We start from the raw sequence: 24,194 nt of genomic DNA, 5'->3' as shown, positions 1-24,194 counted from the left end.
TTATTGTGTGGTTTCTTATACAACAGGATGAAGGGGGGATGAGTGAGGAGTCCAGTCGGGTGTTGACCGATGAGCTCTCCCTGCAGAATCACCGCCTGTTACACTGGATCAAAGCCTCTTTTTGAAACCAAATAATGGATTTGTTTTAACCATTTATTGATGTTTTCCTTCAAAGTCTTTTGTAAATGTAACAGCTTATTACTGCAACAAGAGCAAAATATGGAGAAGATAAGATTAGAGTAAAAACACACACAAAAAAAGCAAAGTATTTTACTTGATCCCTACCCAGAATGCATTTGGGCCTTATAGTAGCTCAGATATCATCTGCTGGAGGTCTGAATTATTTGCATAACAGGGAAGTTTTTGTGTGCTGCAGCTCCACTGGTCCAAGATGTCTTGTTCGGGAGAAGATAGAGTTACTGCCTTTTCCATCTGCCTTTAGAGCTTGCTTGGGATGTCTCCAACATCTCTGTAAGTGTGTGTGTGTGTGTGTGTGTGTGTGTGTGTGTGTGTGTGTGTGTACATATGTTACTCTACACTACACATGTCAAACATTGTGCACATCTCGTTCCTGCACGCCGTTGGAGCTGTCACTTCGGTGGCTGCAAGTACGATCTATCTTCAGCAGGTTTTTCCCTCCGCACTGCCAGACCAGTGATTTAATGACGCCCCTGCAACAAAATGTGTAAACATACACAAACAGAGCTCAGTAGAAATAGAGGTGGAAGCCACAGAGGTCTGCAAGCAGATGAGTTTAGTCACTAATAATGTGCGTGTGTGAAAAGCTAGCTTTGCATAGGCAAATGTGACATAACTTAATTGGAGACAGAAACAAAGACTCCCCCGGGAGCATTCAGACGCACAAACACAGTGCAGGTGGACCAGCAGGTTTTACGTAACCAAGTTTTCTAAAAATAACTAAGTGAATAGTAATAAATCAACTGGAAAAACCCTTTGTATGCTAAAGAAAATTACTTTGATTTCTATTTTTTTTTTTTTCATCCTTGTCAGCAATGGGTTGTAATTTTGTGTGTGGGGATTTTACAATGCATGGCTGCTCTGGAACGTTTGTGTAATAGATTTGAAAGCCTACCTGACACCTTCTCTGTCTTGTAATTCATTCAGTCAGTGTGGGGGTAGAAGGATGTTTGTAACATTTGATACTTTTTCACGGTTTGTTGCCTCTGCACAGCGCTGTGGTCGGTAAACTGCAGCAATGACGTCAAAGTAACTGTGCACAGAAGCTCACTATAGTAGATGTTGCTGGAATTTTGTCATTTAATACATTTTATAGAAATCTGACTCTCTGGACTGAGGTTTGAGTCAGAAAAGGTGACTATCATTTAGATTAAATAATGTCTGTATTCAGCCATTTTTGATTAAATGGAAAAAATAAATGCAAATCTCATTTAGAAACTGAAAATTGAGAGGAAAAGTGAGTGAATTTCAAAAATATTAAAAATTCCTTGCATCAAGGAAATATGACAACACTGATCATCATATAGGGTCATGTTCAATTAAAATACATGTTTTAATTCTTTTGCCAGTTTAAAAGTACAATTTGAAAATAACAGCTATTAAGTAGGAGTTGAACATATTTTGTTTTGTTAAATCTATTAAACTAAACCTTTCAGTAATATAGCATCCTAACTGATGCATTTTTAGAGTCACTTTTTTGTTTTACTGTTAACATTTTTTAATGTTCTCCTGTTTAAACATTTCTTCAGACATTTCTGAAAGTTTTTTTTTTAACTTTTAAGATGACTTTTTCCTCATTTTCCTGCTCAATTTCGGAGGAATGTTTATTTATTACGCCACTTAATTCTGAGCTATGATTCATTTCCACGAGAGACAATCGGTTCAAAGACGATGCATCTCTCCAGGTGGACTTCTTCTTCCTGTTTCTCACAGACAGGGTTTCATCCATTGTTCATTGACACAGTTTTTATAGTTCTTCCATCCTACTTTTGTTCTACCAGTTTATCCTGCAGTGTAAGCTTTCATGGTCAACATAAAAAGAATGGAAAAAGCAGCCGTTATGTAAAATAAATAAATAAATAAATAAATAAATAAACCTGGAAAGTATTTCATAAAATGCGGAGAACTATTGATGAAGATGATTTTGCAAAACAAACATTGTTTGCTAAGTTACATAATATTGAGATAAGTCTAGATAATGAATCTTTCATGGTTTGACAGAAACATTTTATGTATGAAATGGGTAAACCTATAATATACACATTTCAACCAGAAAGATAGCTTAACAATGCCTTTTTAGGTCTAGTTATTATAAAAGGCTTCTCCTTGCATGCTGATAAAACAGTTTTCAAATAGCAAGCATGCTCTAGTTAGTCATTCCCTTATCATTTGCCAAAAATTACTCAATCTTTAGTTTGATTAAAAACTAGAATGCTGCTGCGGCTTGTAGAGAGCTGGACTCTTGCACAGAGCCCTATTACTCATTCCCTTTGAAAAATTGCACAATTCTTGCTGATCACACTACAAGTTATGCAACTGCTGCGACTGGGAAAGATTTATTTGTTTTTGAACTGTGTGAGGGATGTGTCAAACTTTGCATAAACAAGCCACAAAAATTAGTTTTCATCTTTGAAAGGGATGGGCTTTGTTGACTCAAACCCCGCTTCAAAAAAAAAAGAAAAAAAGAAAAGAGATTAAAATAATGAATAAATAATGCTCTCACCAGCGGGATAAACATTCAGATTATTCTTAAGTCTAAACTCTGCACTCTGTAAATGCTGAAACACTCCCAGTGCACCAAATCTACCTTGACCTTCTATATTCTCTGCCCACAAAGCCCCTCTAGCCTCCTATACCATCCCTCCTCCACCACATCCTCCTCCTCTACCATCACCAAAGCCATCTCCTTCATTCCAGTCCATGTCAAAGCTCAAATCTGCCCCCGGGCCAAATCCACCACTCTGCACTGTCTAAATCCCTCTGCCATGTGAGTGAAATAACAGCTAGCTTTCAGTCCCTGGAAGTAGCGATGAAATGCCTCTTCTCTCTACATGTGAGCCGCAATCTCTGCTCTCCACATAACTATTAAAACTGTATCATCTTGTTTTAAATGAGAAGACTTGTTCCTTTTTGCACTATTGCTTTATTTCACAGACGTTTGTTTTCTTTGACACCACGGGGCTTTTCTAACATCAACACGTGTCGGCCGCTGTGTGTACAGTACCTTGCTAAAGTTTTCCTACCCTTGGGATTGACCCAGATAGTCTAAAACCAAATGAACATGTGTGAAGTGAAAGAAAATGGAAACATTTTCAAATTTTTTAAGGGGGAAAAAAAAAATCCATGGAAAGAAATGCAGGGTAGATTTTGGTCCCTTTTCTTCTACCGTAAATGCAATCTGGTTGCATCCAGCAGTCATATAATGAGGAAGTAGCTGCCCATTTAAAGTGACAGGCCAGGCAAGGAAAAACATCATAAATGGGAGGTCGATGAAAAGTCTGGAGGGGCTCCAGAAATCCACAGCTCAGGTGGGGTAGTCTGTTGAAAAGATCACATTTTAATCCAAAAATCTAAACATAATCTATGCAATAGACCAAACCTAATGTAAACCTTTTGGCCTGCATGCAAAATGCTACCAGTGGTAGAAGACAAACACTGCACATTACTGTGAACATGCTGTCCCCACGGTGATGTGGTATGGGCAGCATCATGCTGCGGGGGAGCTTTCTTGCATCAGTGAAGCTGGCATTGAATGAAACTCAATCGCATCTATAGAAAGACATGAAAATTGATACTCATGGAAGCTCCTCACCAAATCAGATTTATTTTACAACAATTAATGGGTCAAACATTTCAGCCTGCAGATGTGCAAAGTCAGAAGAGACACAAATTGTAAAAGACAAAGTGTGAGGTCCTTTCTGCACAACTTTGTTTTTAATTAAATCCTGATGAAATACATTGTTGTTGAAATGTGGCAAAATGGGTAACACTGAGTGCTTGGAATGCATGGTATTATTTTTTACTTAATGTTCCTTGTTTTTTTTTTTTTTTTTTTTTTAATAAGCTGCTTTTCTCTCATTCAGAGCGACGCCTCGTTACAAATCTGTTGAAACGTCAGCAAGTTTCGCTGCTGGATGTTCACTTCCTCCGAATCCCTCCGTCTGTTTCTCTCTCTGTCTCCTCCACCTCTATGCATAAATCTCTCATTCACACACAAATGGGGCATGAGATTTTATACATTAATATATAAAATCAACATATAAAATTCAACTTCAGTGTACCTCCCCCTTCCTCTCTTTTCTCTCCTCCCTCCTATTAATTCTGACCACTCCCTCTCCTGATGTCTCCACCTCTTTTTCAGCTGCTGGCTCCTCCCATCCTCCTCCTCTTACCCACCTACCTCCCTGCAACACAGCCAGATCTGAGGACATGCCTCAGTCACTCTTGCCTCACAGGTTTTAAGCGAGAGCACACAGGCACAGGCAGAATTAAACATCAAAGTGACAGAAGAGAACAGCAGCAGTGGGAAAGTGGACAGGAGGCAGGAAGAAATACATGCAAGTGTGCTTTTCTTTCTTAGTTTTTTTTTTTTCTTTAAAGAAAGTCTGACAGTGCAGAGCTGAGGCAGGAGCAAGAGGCTGCCAGGAGTGGGACTACCCAGCTGTGGGAGGTTCCTCCAGAGAGGGTGCAGAGATCATTTGGCCTCCACTGGGAGTCTGAGCCCCGGAAATCCAGAAACATGGAGCCCTCCATGTCAACCGAGGTCGAGGGAGAGCACAAGGAGAGGAAAAAGATCCATTTCGCTGTGCCGGCCTCCGCTCCCACCAACCTGGACCCTCGACAAGTGGAGATGGTGAGCTGTCAGTGTGCAGATTACGTTTTGATCCATGAGGACAGATCAGCGTAAGCTGTTAAATTGTTTTTAGTGTTTAAAAACTAAACCTAAATCCAGCTGCTCTCAGCCTTTTTGAAATATAAACACTTTTTTTTCCCCCACAGAACTGAGTTTTAGGCTTTGAGTCTTTCTCTCTATTGAAAAGCTATGATGACATTTCCTTCCCTTCACTTCCTTACAAGATTAATGCCTCGCCGTCTCTTCTTATTTTGACCCTTTTCACAACGTGACATTAACATGAAAGTCAACATCCGGCTCCTCTGTGGCAACCCTGCTGACATTGTATCACTTGACTGTCATGGCTCTTATTTTTCTGTCAAACCTTTTAACCTGTGCTTTTCTGGTAAATCCTTTGACACATGAAAAACAACACGCTTTTTTGTTGTTGTTGTTTGATAGAATATCTCTGATCTCTGATTCAGCTGTAAGGCTATAGACTTTTATTATAGATCAGGGATAAGTAGGCCAAAGTGGTCTGGAAGATAGAGGCCAATGGCTCACTCCCCCTGAGAGTTTGAAGAAAGACGAGGTGGGATAATAAGAGGGAGATGCGTTTTGTGACAGAAGGTCGCAAAGGCGACCTGTGGGTTCATCTGTCTGTGGGGTCGACTCCCTTATCGACAGGCCCTGATTCCCTGTTTGCATAAAAGAGGCTCTTAATGAGCAGGTCTGACCTGTGAGCACACTCTGTCTTTTGTTTTCATATGCCCGTTTCACACTACGTGTTCTGCACTGATAAGAAAATTCTCACAAAAAATGCAGAGGCCTTGCAAAAACAGAGCATCTTTGCAATGCCTCATGAGACTTCCACTTCACACATCCATGCACTCTGATCTGTGCCACCACTTCCAAATAACCACAGGACATCGAGATACCATATGTACCACAGTTTTTTTTTTTTTCGTTTTCAAAGATGGACTCATTTCCGGACTCTCTTTGCTTAATCTCCGCATGACTGACCACTAATTTCTAGCCTCGCAGATTTTAAAAGCTGTGTTCAGGTGTGTGCGTCAGTTAGGAACTGAAATTCAGTAAAGGATCCAGTCAGTCCGTAACCGATCCCCTGGATCCCGGTGAATGAATTCAGGTCGTTGCAGCACATTTGCTGTCCGGGGAGCACAGGAAAACAGAAGGGGCATTTAGGAGAGCATGTGTTTACGCGTGTTTAAAAGCTGATAGCATCTACTTGAGTTTTATGGGATTCTCCAGGGACGTGTGGGTCGGCAGGGAGCGACAGTCAGCAGCACTCATTTCATTCCCTTCCCCTCCCATTGCAATTACTGTCCCTTACCGGTCCGCGTTTCGCTACTGAGTAGCAACTTGTTTCACAACAAGCAGCCCCTCACTGTTCTTTCCGATGGCATTTAAATCCCAAAACCACAATCGACTGAATTGCTCTTGTTACTATAGAGACAGCCTGTGCAACTATGTCACAGAACGCTCCCCCGCAGCCGGGATGTAAAAGGTCAGCTTTAATGGACAGATCTATCTGGTGGGGGGGGGGGACAGCTTGTTTACAACAATGCAATATTTTGGATATGTTAGGCGTGAACGCTTGGAGAGAGACGCTTCCGTACCTCCCACTCAGTGAGATGTGGGAGAAAGCAACAGCTATTTGCTCTGAGCAAATCATCCTGCCCAAATTCCTGGATGTCTTCTTATTAACACTGAAGCAATCTTATCTCTCTCGACTGACTCATTCAACCAGTCGTCAGATAATATCATTGTTTAAGCTCGCTCTTTATAATTAGAGGTAATCTTACTAGTGTCGACTGGGACTCCCAGAGCAGCCTTGAAGTCCAGATTGGTTTCAACGAAGCCGAGCTGAGCTGCACATTTATTGGAATAAAATACTTCAGAACTTAATCAAGACGGAGAAAATCGTGTTTTGTGCTATTTTCCCCGTCTGTTTGTGACTGTTTTGTTACTTTTACCTGCGTAACCTGATAAAATAAAGTTATATTTGACTAAAATTGTGTGAGGATCTAATAAAACGTAACCAATCCTGCCCACCCGTGTTTCGGCACACAGATAGATCAAGAGTGCAAGAGATTAAAAAGTAGCTGTTTGTTTGCTTTCATATGAACATCCCATTTTTAATCCATTTTGTTTAATATGATGTTTACCCAATCTTTAAACTACTATCACTTCAGAACTTCTGGGAAGGTTTTCCACAAGGTCTGAGTGTTTTTTGAGTTTTTTTTTATTATTTTATTTTCCTTTTGAAGTGCATTTCAGAGGTCAGACACTCATGTCGGACAAGCAGAACTGGCTTGCAGTCTCTGCTCTAATTCATCCCAAAGGTGCTCTGCTGGGGTAAGATCTGGGTGCAGAGCAGTCAGTTTCTTCCACACCAAACTTGCTCTTCTGTGTCTCGTGATAAGGAGTTCGTTCTGGCAAGACACTTCACCTGCCTCGCCTCCTGGTGGTGTTCAGAGGCCGTCTGACCACCAGCAGGAGCCACTATGTGGCTGTAGTTCAGCTTTTTTTGTGTTGATTTGGCGTGTTTTTCCGATGTTTACACTGGCATTTAAATCCTTCCGCTGCCCAAATCATGCCTGCTAGGCTAACAGGTCAATCTAAATCCCATTTATGTGTGCACACACGGCTGTATGTCTTTGTGTGTTAGCATGTGGTGGCTGGGCTGATCAGAGATATCTCTGAGGAGTGTTGCGCAAGTTCCCATTTAACAGGAAGTAGTTCTGAGTTCAGTTTAAATAGGTCAACACTAAATAAATTCAACTTCACAATTCGAACATTCTGAAATGATTAGATGGTCCCAACATTGGCTCTTCCATGTTCATTCATAGTTATTGTTGTGAAATAAAGGTTTTGACTCTGTGTGATGCAGCAGTTAGCATAGCGATTAAGCATTTTTCCTCTAGCAGCTACCAGTAACAAAAACAACAATGCTCCTTAAAGTTACCATTCCACTTAGGAAAGTTGGAGATTTCCGAGGAGCCCCAAGCTTCGATATTCATTATTGCTCGTACACAAATAAAGAGTTGTTGGCGTAAACTTTCCTTTTTTTTTTCTTTTTTGACAGTTTGTATTTTTTTTAAAACCAGTGGCACACAGCCTCTTCTATGTTGTAAACACACTCCCTGCCAACAGCCGGCTCCCACAAAGAGACATCAGAATGTTGTGATTGTTAGCATAGGAGAGTTTTGTTTATATCATTACGTTTAAAACAAGAGGAGAGGCATGAGTTTTCAATAATGGCTTCCCACAGACACAGATACGTTGATCACCAGGTGCTTACCTTTGAGGGTAAATATCATAACTGTTTCCAGCATGCTTAAGCTGAAGTTTAAAACAATTTTATTATTTTTTTATTCATTAGATTAGGACAATGCACATTAATAAAAAGACTATAATTCCTGGCAGTTTAAATAGGCAGGAATTAGCACATAAGCTAATTTAAAGTGCAATTTTATGACAAAGTTAAAGTTTGTCGAGTAGTGAGATATAATTTAAATGCAATGGATGGATGGCAAATACCTCTTAAGATGATAAATTTAGGTGTAAGGGACAAGAAAAATGTGTTATTACGTTAAGTCTTGGTTTATTTCTATGCCCAAGCAGAAACATACACACACACGCACACACACACGCACACGCATGCAGACACAACTTCTGTTTTGCTGTTGTATTTTTTAACAGTGTCATGCTCACTTGCATAATCCTTATTTTTCAGTGCCATCGTTGGTATCCTGTCTAACATCTGAATTTCTTCTTGAAATCCTCTCAGATGGACAGAATTCATTACATTTAGAGATCAGGAGAAACGTTTTTATTGTCTGGGACGTTATGGATAAAAAAAAAAAAAAAAAAAATCCCATTTTTCATCACAAACCCCACTCCAAACATGCTAATACTGCATGCTTATCAAGTGATAAGCATGCAAAGTAATGTGCATAATGGACAGAGATTAGGGTCGTGGCACTGACAGTATACCTTCATGAGGACATGCCTTTCCTCCTTTGACTCCATCTGGCCTCGTAACTGACATAAAACTCAGAATAAAAGAGAGATTATCAAAGGACAGAAAAGGGCATCGGCCCAAAAAGCTCCCAACAAAAACCTCATATCACCCCGGACGTTTTATGGAGGCCTAGCCCTCCAAGTCCTGCCATAAAATCCCTCATGCCCCTCAGAAAACCGACCACCACCACTTCAAGTTTTACGTCACTGTGGGTTAAACATCAAACAGTGACCTTTGATGCGCTGAGTATTTGTGGGTAAACATTGGCAGTGTGGATGACCGTCAACAAGAAGTCGCAGAAAGAACGGCACGCTTCAAGCTGCCATCTTTTCCAACAAGCAGGCTGGCGGGGAATGTCGCCGTAGTGGCCTCACTCAAGTTTGCCCAATGATGTGATCTGTTTAATTTATGAGCTGCTATTATTTATGTTCCTGGCGAGTTTTCCTTTGCCCGAAAACAGTTTGTAGATGTTTGTAGTGGCAAAAACTAATTGGCATGAAAGCTAATAAGCCACACTTTGTAATTATTATTTGGACGCGATCAATAACTCTCTGTTTTGCTGCGGCTTACATTTGTTTTTGTTCCTTCTAGTTTTTGACAGTTCTGGCATTTTGATTTCTTAATGACTCTGAATTAAGAACATGCCAGTGGCTGATGTGAAACTTTCCTTTCATGTTCTTTTTCCATTTTAATTAAGGAGCGTGGCTTCTGTGAAAGGCAGCGTTTGTGTGTCACTTCAATAAGCGTGGCCTCTTCCAGATTTTGACCATTGTCTTGGCTGCTATGCCTTGAAATGTAAAGTGTAAACAGCTAAGAAACATAAATATTGAGAGAAAAGTCTTCTGATTACACTGTACACAAAGAGCTGCAAATCCACCATAATACCCTCTTTTCTTGTGCTTGTGAGAGAACATGACAAAAACCTGACAGGAGGCCTCCAAAGCTGCAGCACGGCCTCTTAGCCTTCGGTCCAATGGTTTGTACTTGGTTTATAGAGGTTTTCCCACTTAGTGCCTAAATTTAGGTCAGATCAAGTTGGGCTGTATTCAGATGTGAAGAAATAAAAGTCATTCTGTTTTGTCTGCGCCTTTTATCGTTAATGGCGCTGAAATCACATTACAGTGGAAGTGTTTCTTCGTTCGACCTTTCCCAACAAATAATCACCATATCTGTGATGAGATGAAGAGGATTAGAAACGGGGATAAAAAAAAAAAAACGGGGTTGGGGGCATAAGATCTTTAGCTCATCAGGAGTCGACCTGTCTCCAGTTGTTGTCAGATATCAAGATTTGGACTCTGACCTGTATTCCTCGGCTGCCTCTGCACAGTCGGGCCCCTTTCTGCTGGGGATGCTGAGGCCGATGAGGGCATTTCGAGCAGAGCGCTGACTCGCGACAAACAGGATTGGTCTCAACTCCTGTTTTATCAAGGCTGAGAAGAGAGAATTATGTTATTGCTGCTGTGACTTGTAATCTCTGAAATGCATTGCTGTAATTGGGTCTTTTTTGGCTGTTCAGCTGAGGCGGCATAGGGGTGCTTCAAGTTTAACACTGACGCATGTGGTTTTGTTGACCCATGAGAAAAAGATTGTTGTAATTTAATACTCATGCAATCTTCCTCTTAGCTCAGCTCACTTTCTATGTGATGCAGGCATGCTGAGTGACATGACTATGGAGGAATGTTGATTTGGTGTCCCATGAACCATGTGCTGATTTAGCCATATGTTTTGGATTATCATTATCCCAAGGATGGCCCACTTTTAGGTTTCAGGCAGAGACCACCGGATTTTATGTCATGATGACAGACACTCTAACACGTTTCCAGACAATGTAACTTAGCAGTGGTTGTGAGGTGTTTTTTTCAGGCTTTGATTTATGCCAGACCCTCTTGGAGCGTTTGTTTCTCTGGAGGGTTTTGCAGGACTGTGAAAAAAAAATCTATTAATTTACCGCAGTTTTAAAAATGAGCCATAATGCCTGGACTAAGTTAAGCTGTTACAACAAGCTGCCCAGTAAGAGCTATCCAGGGGGTTGTTTTGTACACATTGGACAAATACAGGTGAACAGTTTACATAAGCAGAGAGGTAAGATAGTGTGATGTGGTGTTTTGGTTGCACAAATGCCAAACAAGGTATTGTAAAGGTTTAAAATGAGTTATGGTTCATATCTATGTCCCAAAAAAACAGACTCTGCTTCCTTCCCTGGTCTCTTTTTGGTTTGCATGGCAGTACATTTAAAAGAACCATACATGATTATTATTAACTGATGTTTAGTTAGCTGATGTAGTTAACTGAAATGTAAAGTGTCAGTTTTCCAAAGCTTCCAGAGCTTTCACACCTTTTTCTCATTCAGTTTTGAAGATTTGAAGGATTAACTAGTAAAATATAAATACAAAATACACTTTATCTTATATAAAAATGTAGTACGAATCGATTTTGGGTTACTAAAAACAAATTGCTATTGGAGAATTATTCCCCTGCTGTATAAATATACTCAATTTAAGGGGCTGATTCCTCTGAACGGGTATCTGCCCATCGTTTGTCTCCATCTGCCTGTCCTTGAAGGGTAACTGGGGAGCTGGTAGCTATCTCCAGTGGTCATTGGAGAAGATGCACACACCCTGGACAGGTCACTAGTTTATCTCGGGGCAACACTGACAGACACAGGACAAATAGCAACGAACACACAAACTCACTCCTAAGAGCAATTTAGAGAGGGCAACTACTGTAACATGCACTTTTTTTGATAATTGGAAATTACCTGAAAAGAACCCAAGTATGCACTGGGAGAACATGCAAGACGGCAGACCTGGCTAAAAGGCAGCAGTACCAACAACCCTAACCCTACCCTCATGCAGTCCCCTTTCTCAATATCTCAGTTAAATTATGCTATAACAATAAAACAAAGATATTTTATTGTTAGCCTTTTCATGCATCTCGAGCAGGGTTGCTAATAATTTCGGCGATAATTCTCGGATGCGTTGCAACCATGAGCATAAACGCTTATTTTATCCTTTTTTTTAATGTGAGTAAATAGATCATTGCAGATGAGTAACTCCAGCTGGTCTGTCTTCTGTTTGTGCTGGCTATTGACCTCTGGAACCACACACAGCATCACGACTCAATCTGATTGCATGAACAAGAGGAGCGGAATCACCTCAGTGACGGGGGTCACAGCCGTGCTGCTATCTGTGAAATAACTTTGATTGGCACCTCATCTGCTGTGCACAATGGCCTGCCAGGTGGCTTCCTGTCACTCATCTGCACACGAAGGTTTTGGCAAACCTTTGTTCTAACAGTTTTTTTTTTTTTAAACAGTAGGACAAGCAGCACATTACATAAATGCTGGAGGGGGAATCTGGGGACAGAAGAGAGAGTTTGAGTATGATTTCATTCTGCCCACGGTTGCAGCATAATTATGATACCTATTCGGGAGTCATTGAAGAGCCCCTCTGGATGCTATCTGCAGCCCATCTGGTTTTTTTTCAGTTGCCCTGAAGTGGGGGCAAAAGGTCGCTGCAAGTGCTCAGTAAATGCTAGGAAGCAACATGCAGCAGCCTCTCTGACTTGGGGGAATTCAATAAAACGATGCGCCTGAATAGGAACGAGTATCTATTGTTTTGGCTGCAACTGGTGGAGAAATGTCCTTGAACTTTGTAAAAAGCAGCTGTAAACTCACTGAGTGCTTTGTTACTCAGTGCAACCTTGTTAAAACCGCCCGACAGAGATGAATATCCTGCCAGACTGAAAGTGTGTGACAGGACGGGCCGGACGGACGCATGATGTGTCTGATCGCTGCTTTTTGGGTGTTTACTTAATGGAGACGTTCGATACCAGCTTTGTGTGGAGGGTGGCAGAAGTTCAGCTTAGAGAGAAGCCCAAAGTCTGTCCAATGTTCCAGACCACTCGGGTCTGGAACATTGGTTCGGTTTGTTCTGCATCCCCAGAACCAGAACCAAACACGGAGAAGCAGCATTCAGCTTTTATGCAGCACAAATTTGGATCAAACTTCCAGAAAACTGCAAAACAGCCGAAACACCGAGTTCCTTTAAATCTGGACTGAAAACCCCCCTTTTATAGTCGCTTTTGAAACAATCTGATGTGTAACGGCGGCACTTTTGACAAAATCTAATGCTTCAATTGTTGACTGTGCGTTCTATGACTTTGTAATTTTGTGTTTTTGTGATGTAAATCACTTTGAATTGCTTCGTTGCTGAAAACCATGTGAAACATACAGAGTAAGCACCCTATCTAAATATGATAAGAATGTTTTTCATATTTTTTTAACCACACATGCAAAAAAACAGACATTGCATTTAAACATTTTAAGCATTCCCAAACTAGTGGATAAACTAAGGCATGTGATATTACATGCACTGCAGATTCATGACTACTAAACAGGGCCACTTTCCCACTGTACTGTTTTATTGAATTTGCCAGGCTTTACAGAGAGGACCACATGAGGCCTGGCCATCTCTTTGGTCTTGGGGCAGCTTGCTGGGGGCAGGGTGTGATTCAGAGAAAAAAAGGTTGACTTGATGACCTTTTTTTTTAATTGAGTTGCTCTTCAGAGTTCAGCCCGGCTAAAGATCACAGCAGTGGAAATGAAATAACACTGCAGGAGAGCACATTTAGCCGAGAAACGCAAAGAGCTGAAATGGATGACGGACTCGATGCTCATTAGACTTATCTGATTTCATACAGAGGAAACGTCCGAAGGCTTGATTGTTACATTGATACAAAAATGTGGAGGAAGTGTCAGTTTTAAGCATGGAGTCTAATTATAGTTCAGGTCAGAAGTTTGCATACACTCATCAGACTTCAGGTGTTACATTTGAACCACCTTTTGTCCATTTTAAGAAAACAAGCAACACTAATGATCTAGAAAAAAATAGTATTCGGTGTGCAAGTTGGACTTTTTCCTGAATCACAATTTTACATGCACATGTACATAGACTTCTAACTTTTGGTTAGATATCCCTTAGCAAGTTGCATATAACTTTATTACTTTTTATTTCGAAAAGCCTTTGGTATCATTTTAGCTCGATATTTGGTAATTGTTCCAGCAGAATCTATTAAATTACCTGGTTTTTAAGCAGAGTCCACATGTTTTTCCACAGGATTGATGTCAGAGTGTTGGTGTTGGCCTCTGCTTCTATTCCAAAACCAGCTTTGATGTGTTTTGTATCATCACACCATTGAAATTTAAATATCCAGTTGTTACTAAGTTTATAATGTTGGACCAAAACAGCCCAATTCTAAGAAAAATGGAAATTAGATACAGAGTTCAGGATCAACCTAGTACCAGTATCACATTACCATGGACTATGAAAAAAGAACACCTTTAAGCTTAAGTAAAATTTTCAGTAAACTAGCCAAATACCTCAGAGAGAAAGGTTTTTATCAGAGAGAGTGTTAGCCAGTAGGCTAACATTGGTCCCGTCTTAAATCTGTGGAGGCTTCCTCCATGCGCTCTCTTGTGAACTTATTAAAAATATTTCAGACCAAACTGGAGATGTTGAGGCTGGAATTACTCACCCAGAGTCTGTAGTAAATAAATTACAACTACAACAACACAAAGTGACATGTGCTAAGGTTGCTGGTTGTGTCAGACTCATTATTCTGTTGGTGTGATTTCAAAACAACAGTGAGACTTCAAGAGTGAGTGATTATGACAGCAAAGATGACTTTGCTTTTTTTCTGGGGAGACAACATGATGTGTGTGTTAGCCTGAGGGAAAGGCAAAAGGACACAGCCCACATGAAAACGTCAACACAATGCAACAACTGTTTCATCGTGCTTTTCTTTCACTATCATGTGCACAACTTTTTATAAAAACTACGTCTGAAGTCTGCTGATCCCAAGAGAGGATAAATATTAGGCAGTGGAGTAACAGCTGACATAACCACTTTGGTAGATGATCAAATTTCAACAGATTCTGAATCATTTGCATCTCATCTGCTGGTTTTGTGCTGTGAGCAACACAACTCCATGGTCGACCTTAACCTGTCTTAGCCAAACCTTGAATCAGAGGACTGATGGTGGTACATAGCAAAGCTGAAGGAAACAATAGCAAAGTCAAAGGTCGTTTTCAGATTTTTATTCAGATTGACTTTGAACTTGTCAATTTGATTGGTATTTAAGCTCATAAAAGTTGCTTATATCGCCTCGTCAACTCATGCAACATCCCAACACAGTGCCAAGACAAACAGATTTGGGATAAAGATGAAGGCAAAGTAGTACAGGAAGTGAAAAAAGAAACTCAACCGAACCATTTTTGTGTTCCCTTTAACCTGCGCTGATTATATTTTGGCAGTGGTAAAGGCTGTCATGCCAGGGCAGACATGGTGAGGATAACTAGAGATGTTCTAAATTTGTCTGGCTGGCAGTCACAATGTGGCTGCTGCAGGATATGTTGAGACAGCTTTTTAAACTTGGGTGAAAATTATCATTATAATCTTCACAAATGAGATTTTATCCTTCCATAGTTTTCAGTCTATCCAGTAATATCCAAATATGGCGCAGTATTCCCATTTAAGCAACATGTCTTGGTGCAACAAGAAAACAAGTATAAAATGTAAAGAATTTTTAGAAACACTTAATTGAAAAGGGGGAAAAAAAGCAAAACATGAAATGGATCAACTCAGTCAGACAATACTCATCCATTTTTTTTTTTTTTTTACTTAAGGATGGGATTCACTGGGTTTTCTCCAAAATATTTTGAAACATTAACACTGTAGCTCTGAGTTAAATAAATAATCTGCTCTCATTGAGGCGCTCTACATATCCTGGTTTTATTTAACAGAATCTGCCTGTGGACACACGCCGCAAGCACGAATCAATATTCCACAGATCTATATCTATCCATCAGAACAGATATGGATTCATTCCAGGAGAATGTTGCAAGTTCATACATCATCATATGCACTTGACTGATGCCCTGAACGTATCACAGATTGCTTGATGAGATGACCTGCTGTAATGTAGCACGATTGGACACAAGGGAGGGAAGCAAACGGGGAAAAGAGATCCGAGTCGTGTTTCGCTACGCACTGCCTCCGTCGAGGTCACTCTTCCCAGGAGACGCTGGCTGTCGAGCGCCGCTGCAGAGTTTTACAGGCTTTCTGTCTCATCCTGCCGAACCCCCAGAGGCACCTCTGATCTAGTTTATGTCGTCCTACTGCAGCGTGCTTTTTATAGGACCGGCTTGAACATACCAGCTTAGAGAGCCTGGCCTCTGGGGAGTAGACCCAAATCAGCCAATCTGCACCCAGCCTGTTAACCAAGACGGTCCTCTGCCAATACACACACACAGAGTGCTCGGAAACATGCACTGTCAACAGTGACTCATGACCCCAAAACAGCACTGCCACGGAGCCCTGGCTGCTCAACCTTTTCCCCAATATTAAACTTGACACGTGTGTAAATAATAAAATAATTTTGTGAGTTTCTCATTTGCAGTGTTCTTTTAAAAGGTTGCACAACCCTTGTAAAAAGACTGGTTTTAGGTCATTATAAATCCTTTAAAATCTCTTTTTTACACATTTTAGTGGGACTTATGTCCTGGACAGTTCAACTGAAAAATGCAAGCAAATGTGTTAGGGGTTAATTAAACGTTGAAAAAAGTGCAGTAACCTTGTTGCATGGATGTGCAGACTTTTAAACTAATACATTTTAAAGTTAACTCCTGACATCAGCTGTTGTGAATCTGGTTAACCTAATAGAAAGTTCAGATGCATCCTGCAGCTAAAACCACAGACTGCAGACAGTCAAAATGTTCTTGCTGTACAAAGCTATCAGTCTGCAAAAGAGTGCAAAGCCTCCACAGTATGACTGATACACGACGGTGCAGTCAAGAGTCATTACTACTGAAAAAAAAAAATAAAAAAAAATTGGGACAACTCAAAAGCTGGGCATTTCTCCAGCACTGATAAAAATAAAACACTTGTGTCTTAAAGAGCTGCATTCGTTTCCAACAAGTGCCACATGAAATCCTTATTAGCTTTAAATAAACCAAAGCGAGCCATTTGGACGGCATCTTCCCTGTGCCAATGCTTTTATGCAGACCAAAGCTCCTCGCGAATCCCAGCGAGATGCTGCTGCCTGGAGGCTTTCACCTGCGGCGCTGCTAAAAGGCCACAGCTGCAGGCCGCCTTGTGAGAGCCTGCTGTAACTGGTACGGAGTCAAAAACATTTCTGCCGGTGGTGCCGGGAAGGGTCGAGAGATTGGGAACAAGGGATTAAGAGATGTAGAGGAGGGAGGGTACGGAGGGATAAAGCATAGCTGGAGTAATCCCACACGCTGTGTCCCAGTGTTGCCGTAGCTGAGGAAGTCACATATGTTACGTAACTCAGGCAGAGTGGGGCGGTTTTAAGGCTGGAAAATTACTAGAGTCACTGAATGTTTATGTCATCCGGCATTGGAGACGTCATCACCAGCACACATTGGGGTGTGTGTGTGTGTGTGTGTGTGTGTGCTTGCTGTAAAACACAAATGCATCTGTCAACTTTATTATTTCACATAAATGTGCATAAAAGGCTACTCTCATTTTACATCATTTACATCAGTTTACAGGAATAGGTCATATGAGCTTCAGCTGCAATTAAATCAATTTAGAATCAGTCCTACTGTGTGACATTTCATAAGAAAGACTGCATTGACAGTTCAGTTTAGAAACATAATAGTTACAGACCAAAGCTTGAAAAATACTGCAACAATCTCTAATTTGTTCATTGTTGTTTAACTCTGTCTGCTTTATGGCTGCTAGTCTTTCGGCCCAATACTGCTCCTGGATTACTCCGAGGTAAACAGCTGTAATTCTAACTCTTGGTCGTGTCAACACTTGGTGTCTACTATCATTTCTCGGGCGCCACAGGGGCAGGAAGCAGGTGCTACGCAGGTGTTTTAGCTGCAAGATGCCCCAGGCCTCTACAGCTCTCCAGGACAGAGGTGGAAGTGTCGGATGAGGCCTTGTATGGATGTGCGCCGACACTGGAAAGGGGAAAATGAAGAAAGATAAGAACAGATGTGTCAGGGCGCAGGGGAAAATAACATGATTGCAGTTGCGACGTGACGCAAAGAAGATGAGGGTAATGTCACTGTCAAGGAATGAAGGATGGAAGTGGATGTAAACAGGATAGAGGAAGCAGAGGATCAAGTGTGATGGAAATGAGGAAAATACGAGGGAGACGGATAGTGTGTGACAACCAAGAGAGACGGGAAAGCTGGAGGTTGCACGATGAGATTAAAGCGCATGTCTGGTGTCACAAACGCGGCTGAAATCCATTGCTGATTACTTTGTTTGGCTGAGTGGGGCAGGGGCGAGTGTCCAGCGCGCTGCTCAAAAAGCCACTGCTTTGGCAACACACCGCCTAACTGTGATGACGCACCGAATGGGACAGAAGAAAACAAACACGAGCCTCCGTGTGGAGCCATTTTACACAAAATAGAGCCAGGATAACCCCCTTCCTACAGTGCAGTGTGGTGCCATAAACAGCAGCGCATGTCAGTGGCTCGTATCATTGCCAAGGTTGACTTCTTCCACAGAGGACACTTTCAATAACGCTCTTGTTTCACTTGCCAGTTCCACTCACCTTAACTTCTTTTGCTTTCTGAAGTTAGACGCTGTTAATTCTGCACGTCTTGACAACATCACGTCAAGTAATAATCGCTGTAAACAGTCTTTCTTTTTCAAAAGCACAAAACATGTCTATAATGTTAAAACACCACTCTGCCCTAATCTTATTAAACAAAATAGCTGCTTTCTGCATGCTGACAGAGTTCTGTTAAATATTTGACCCTTTGTAGAAACCAGAAAGTTTGTTAAACTGAGGCATGACTGAAAATTGCCAAAGACAGATGTTTGTAAGTCTGGAAATCAAGACTTAAGTAGCTGGCACCGTTCCAAGGTACTTTAAAGCTTTCTGTGGTGATCGCAGTCTGTCTGTAGTTCATCACAGTAAAGAGCAACTTCTTCTGGCAAAAACTGTAATTCGTAACACTGAAATTCCAGCATAAATTAAATTGTGTTGCAATTTCAGCTTTGCTTCTGACCAGCAGTGTTACACTGATAGCACATGTGATAGCATTACTAGTCCTCCAAACAGCAGTGCCAACATATTTTATCAATCTGTGTTTAAGTCTTAAGAGTAAAACTGCAGGACAGTAAAAATATTCTAACACAGTTTGTCAAAAAGTGTCTTTCTGCAGTTAGTTTCTTGAAAAAAAAAAAGAAAAACATGTTTGGCATTAATGTCAGCTCAGTCTCATACTGCACATGTGGTGAATGGAAATCAAAATAAATAAAATACTGCTATACAATCAGTTTGCAGTTGCAGTCAAATTCTCGCCTTCATTTAGCTCAGGCACAGACAAAGAGCAGCTCAGCTCGCTCTCTCACTATTGCTTATGTTTGAAAGTGTAGTTATTTTTGTACTTTTTCAGCATATTTGCATGTTTCATACCACATCATTTTATGCTCACATTGGGAACATTTTAACTCATCTCAATAATGAAACAGATATACTGAGCTAACAATGGAAACGTGTATGAAACAGAGATGCTTATTTGTAAACAGGTAAATTGACCAATAGCCACGAAAAATATCGGTCTAAAGAAGTCAGAAAAAGAGCAACAGATGCAGCTGCAGTTCAAATGCTATTTTTTAAGTTAGCTTGTACCAGTTTTAAGTTTGAGAACCACATGCAAAAATGTTTAATATAAACGCTAAATAAAGAGCTGCAGTCCTGTTAATGTAAATCATGAGTTTAATTCTCATTACCAAGTGCGTTCGATCAACCAGAAAGATTTAAACGACTGCTCTGCTCCGCTGACTGCAGTGTGTTATCGGGTGCTAAAAGTTGCCGGTTCATCATTCATCAGTGAACTCTGCTAATGAAGTCACAGAGGGCCCAGTGTGTCTTCAGCCGGCATGAGGTGTCAACGCTGTCAACGTATTTTTCCCCCATTAGATTAATATGCAGGTGTGCTGAATGTGATTAATAATACAGCATCAGCCACTTTGACTATTCATTTATTCATGGCTGCCCTTTTTGTTTCTGTTTGCTTACAGATCAGACGCAGGAGGCCCACACCTGCCACGCTCTTCAGAGTAGCCGACCAATCTCCAGAGGACGACCAGTCCACTCATCAGGTAAAGGTGAAGTCTCAACTTTTTTTTTTTTAAACTCTTTAAGTGTTTGTGGATTATCCTCTGTCCTCCATGGTTTTTTTTCCCCTTCCATGTCAGTGAGGTGATGTAAGCCTTTTGTAATCTAACCCTGCTTAATTATGCTGTTTGTTCATCACCAGAAACCCAAGTTGAGTAGTTATTATCTGTTCAAGGAGGAGACGAATGTGGTTAAATATGATTTATATACAGTTTATTTAAAAAAGAAGAGAAACAAAGACTCATAATTTTGAAGAAGCATTTAGAATAATACTGAAAAACGGGGAATTTCAAAAACTCTATAGTAAATTTTGAATTAGGCAGCATGGCAGTCACGAGCCTGCATCAGCTGATTTGTATGGGAGTCTGCGGGTCAAGGGGGTGATGTAGTGATGATGTACGATTCGTGTGGTCAGCCAGCCGTACAATTTAAAAACATAAATAAGACTGAGAAATCATTTCCAATAAAAGAGTAAGAAGGTCAAATATTTACTTGGCCAAGAACAGAATCAGTGCGTTAACTTTGTCTTTCATTAAAAAGAACGATGTGGGGAGATTTCCTTGATAGATTTCATGGGAACTGCTGACATCGATGATGCATGACACCTCCAGTCGTCCCTCGCTTTACTTTGAAAACATTAACGCTGTGCAGGATATCAACATCTGTCATTTATAAATTGCCGGAAAGAGGCATCAGTCTTCTTCTTCCATTTCTGAGGATCCAACTGAACATATCCTTGCAACCGAAATGTTGTCGTGGTGTGTGTGTGTGTGTGTCACATTCTGCAATGTTTCTTTGTCCAATTTTACAGTCCGTTGTGTTGATTTTATCTTAACTGGGAGCAAACCATAGACGCTTAAAGTCAGTTTATTTTGCCCTTATCCATCCAATGCATCATTTTGGGCTTTCTGGTGCAGATTGCTGGCCCACCAAGAGCTGATGTGGCAATCAGTCAGCATTCATCTTGCAGATATGGCTGAACCACTGCAGCCAGAGTTCCTGGTTTTGTTCTATGGTTGGCTGCTGTTGCTGTCATCCATGGATGCATTTGTTGGTAACCTTGCTGTGACGAAAGTCTAAAAAAGTCTGGCAGAGACGCTTTATTTGAAAAATCTTGAGTTGGTTCAAGTCTTGTTTGTAAATGGTCCAGGAATCACATGTAAAGAGAGGGACAGAAAATGTCTGAGTGCCAAACAAAGACACATCTTGGTCTTTAAGGAGATGTTCCCCATTTGTTGACTCCCAGCCACCTCAAATTCACATATTAATCATTTATAAAAGACACTGACAGAACCACATCTCCTAAAAGCAGAGATGACACGTTCTTCCCTACGATTGTATGACAAATCACAAACAGGACTGAGAAGTTACAGCCTCAGTTCAGTCTGAACCCCAGTGGGAATTGTGACAGTATATTTTGCTTTGGCAATACAGAGATCAGTAGTGTAGCTACGGCGATGTGATGTGTTTATTTACAGAGAAATGTTCACTTATTGGTGTAGATTTTAATCTCTCACCAGGTTGAAAGGGTATTTAATAACTGCAGTGATCTGGTTTTACTAATTAAACATATTGTGTCAACAAAAATAACTTTTTTTAGCTATGCATAATGTGAATACACCCTCCCCCCTAATAGCCGGTGTTGGCTTAAAGGATGTTTTTGGAGAAAGTGAAGGAGAAAATCTGTGTTAATCTTCTTATCCCTTTCTTTACAGTGGGTCGTGGGGGAGAACGGCGTGCTTAAACCAAAACGTGTGAATCAAAATGTGTATCAGCCTCCATCGCTCAAAGGTTTGTACGAAACGGCGTCAATTCTGCAGGTGGTGGTTGAGTGAACCGTGATTTATCCTTATGTTTATATCCTTTTCTGTTTTACCTTGCTTCGCTGCAGGTTTTGTCCTCCTTGCATTTGTGTTACCTTCTATAAAAATAATATTATGCATGAGCAGATGCTGGGAATGCATTGAAATAATGCCTTCCTGGTTTATTTCCAGGCACACGTCTTTGTGATTTGCATGATTCTGAAAGACTCTGCGTTAGAAATACACTGGAAGACGGAGTTTGGGTGTTTATGAGAGGCAGAGAGATACTAGAGAAACAGATTAGAGTGTGACAGCTGCGAGACACTGAGTGTAAGTCTAGGAAAGTCAGGATCATCCGGGATTACAGTCAGTTTTTTATGCAGCTGTGGCAAAAACACACTAACATTAAACTGTGCATGATTCCATTTTGTCTTAGCTGCATGGAAGGAAAATAAGCATTTTACCGCGTTGTTTTCTCCACATGGGACGTTAGCGCATATGTTCCAGTGTGTGTCGAGTGATGATATAGAGTCAGGAAGCCTCGATCCTGTACCAGATATCTGCCCTTTGTCAGCACAGTGAGGGACACACAGAGCAAACTCAGGAAGATTTTTCGTTGCGTAACCTTTCTTAGTAAAAAGTAAAAAGAAAAAGTGACCTTCCTCAATGCTGTGCTCTGCATTTGAGGGTGTGAAAGAATGCTGGGAAGAGAAGCCAAGGTGCCCTAAAGGAAGAGTGAGAAGAAGGCGAGATAATATGATAGGAGATGAGAGAGCGCAGAAATGGAGAGCGACCTGCTAGAGCAAGGGAAGATTTGGAAAAGAGCTAGAAGAAGTGGCAGAAAACAGGAAAAAAAAGCTTTGTTATTAAAAAAAAAAAAATCAGTGTGGAGTCTTGTTTCTTGGCTATCTGTTTGCCTCTCTGTGCATGTGCTTCCCGCCTGCCTGGCCTGTACTCAGAATCCACTGTGAGGCTAAAAACTGTTGAAGCGTGGTAAAACCAAAACAACATATCCCTCTGTCCCCTTGTCTGTGTCCATGTGTTCGTGTGGCCATCTCCCTGTGTGTCTGTGTCCGTGTGTAGCTGTGCAGAAGATGGCTGAAGCCCAAATGCAGAAACTAGGTGTCTATCCTTTGGAAGACCCTTGTGAAGGGGACGAGGATGAGGACCACTGGGAGGGAGAGGAGGGAGACGAGGCATCTCCCGCCAAAGCTGCTGGTGAGAGGGAGGCTCTTTGTCGATCGCCTGCAGAATGCAACCACACTGTGACAATGTCAGCTCCTGAAGGAGAAAATATACTCTGAGATATTTTATGCTGCTGGCATTGGAATGTATAAGTATATCATTTTGCTTCAGATTAAACTGATTTTCTGTTATGTTTAGAAAAAGTGTGAACTAAAACTGAATATTAGAATGGAATCAAAACACACTTAAAGTGATCTTTTAAGGCTGTGTCCACTTATGCAGCCAGGCTTTTGCAATTTTTTAAATTTATTTTTCTTTTTACATTTGTCCTCCACCAAAATAAAATGGTTTGTGCAGGCCATTTTATCTCCAGTGTTTCTGTATAAATCAGTTTATCAGGTTTGAAGTTATATTTTAACTTGACCACATTAAAACCCTTGAATCTGTTTGCCTTGTAAAATTTTAAATTACATATATAGGTACTGGAAAATTCCCTTTTGCCATTTTCAGTAATAGTTTTTCAAACACTGACTCACTTTATGTCTTTATTTTTTGTTAGCTAGCCTCCAGAATGTTTTTTTTTTTTTTTTTTGGCTACTTAACATAGTCCTGCAGCTCTATTCTTTCGACACATTTTGATTAGGTTGTCATGGCACCGAACGTGACTCATATTGTTGTAAAATGCAGGAGATTGAAAACAAATGAAAAATGTTTATTTAGAGCTAAGAATAATATATTATTTAGCGATGAACAAAATTAACATATGGTTTCATACCAACTATTCTAGGATTTAACCTCAAATTATAAGACCAGGTAGTTATGGCCGACACCTGAACAAAACCAAAGTATGAGCTGGTTTGTGGTACCAGAAAGGGTTAATCTTCAGAACAGGTCATGATCAGTCATCCTATTCAACATTTTCTAAACTGACACGAAATAATAAGCACTTAATCTCCAAATAAAGAAACTGTGAGTTGACTCAGGCCTTTTGAGTGTATTTGTAGCTTTTTATAGATTTGGTTTGTTTTAGAATGTAATATTCTATCTTTGTAATCTCTGTTACGTCACAGGGGAACAGTGGCTTTTTGTTCTGAATTATTGCTCTGTCCAGATGACAGACTGTCTCTGTAAATCCCTTTGTGTTGTAAAAGCCTGTTCAGATAAAAAAAAAAAAAAAAAAAAA

The 24,194-nt window shown here is 40.7% G+C and overlaps 1 protein-coding gene and 1 long non-coding RNA gene across 6 annotated transcripts in view; one reads left to right on the top strand and one right to left on the bottom strand.

Moving 5' to 3' along the window:
• Positions 1–368: 368 nt before the first annotated feature.
• The window catches only part of ppp1r1b (protein phosphatase 1, regulatory (inhibitor) subunit 1B), a 31,940-nt gene continuing 8,114 nt past the window's right edge, over positions 369–24,194 (top strand). Inside the window, exons 1-5 of one of the 5 annotated variants that reach the window (XM_015037815.1) lie at positions 374–471; positions 4,579–4,831; positions 19,928–20,008; positions 21,740–21,815; positions 22,910–23,044. In XM_015037815.1, the coding sequence (XP_014893301.1) occupies positions 455–471; positions 4,579–4,831; positions 19,928–20,008; positions 21,740–21,815; positions 22,910–23,044 (562 nt within the window). In that variant the 5' untranslated portion in view covers positions 374–454. Of the gene's footprint in view, positions 472–4,378; positions 4,832–19,927; positions 20,015–21,739; positions 21,816–22,909; positions 23,045–24,194 lie in introns of those variants that run through there. The other 4 variants (XM_015037813.1, XM_015037817.1, XM_015037816.1 and 1 more) reach the window with 4 other exon arrangements.
• The window catches only part of LOC106950759 (uncharacterized), a 15,733-nt gene continuing 8,889 nt past the window's right edge, over positions 17,351–24,194 (bottom strand). Inside the window, exon 2 of the long non-coding RNA XR_001425680.1 lies at positions 17,351–17,847. This is a non-coding gene — a long non-coding RNA (uncharacterized LOC106950759). The remainder of the gene's footprint in view (positions 17,848–24,194) is intronic.

The sequence above is a fragment of the Poecilia latipinna genome, unplaced genomic scaffold (assembly GCF_001443285.1).
Source record: "Poecilia latipinna isolate Pla-1442-1.1 unplaced genomic scaffold, P_latipinna-1.0 Scaffold420, whole genome shotgun sequence".
In the NCBI taxonomy this organism is placed as follows: Eukaryota; Metazoa; Chordata; class Actinopteri; order Cyprinodontiformes; family Poeciliidae; genus Poecilia; species Poecilia latipinna.
Note: the sequence above shows the minus strand (reverse complement) of the source record. Positions and strands in the feature narration are given on the sequence as shown.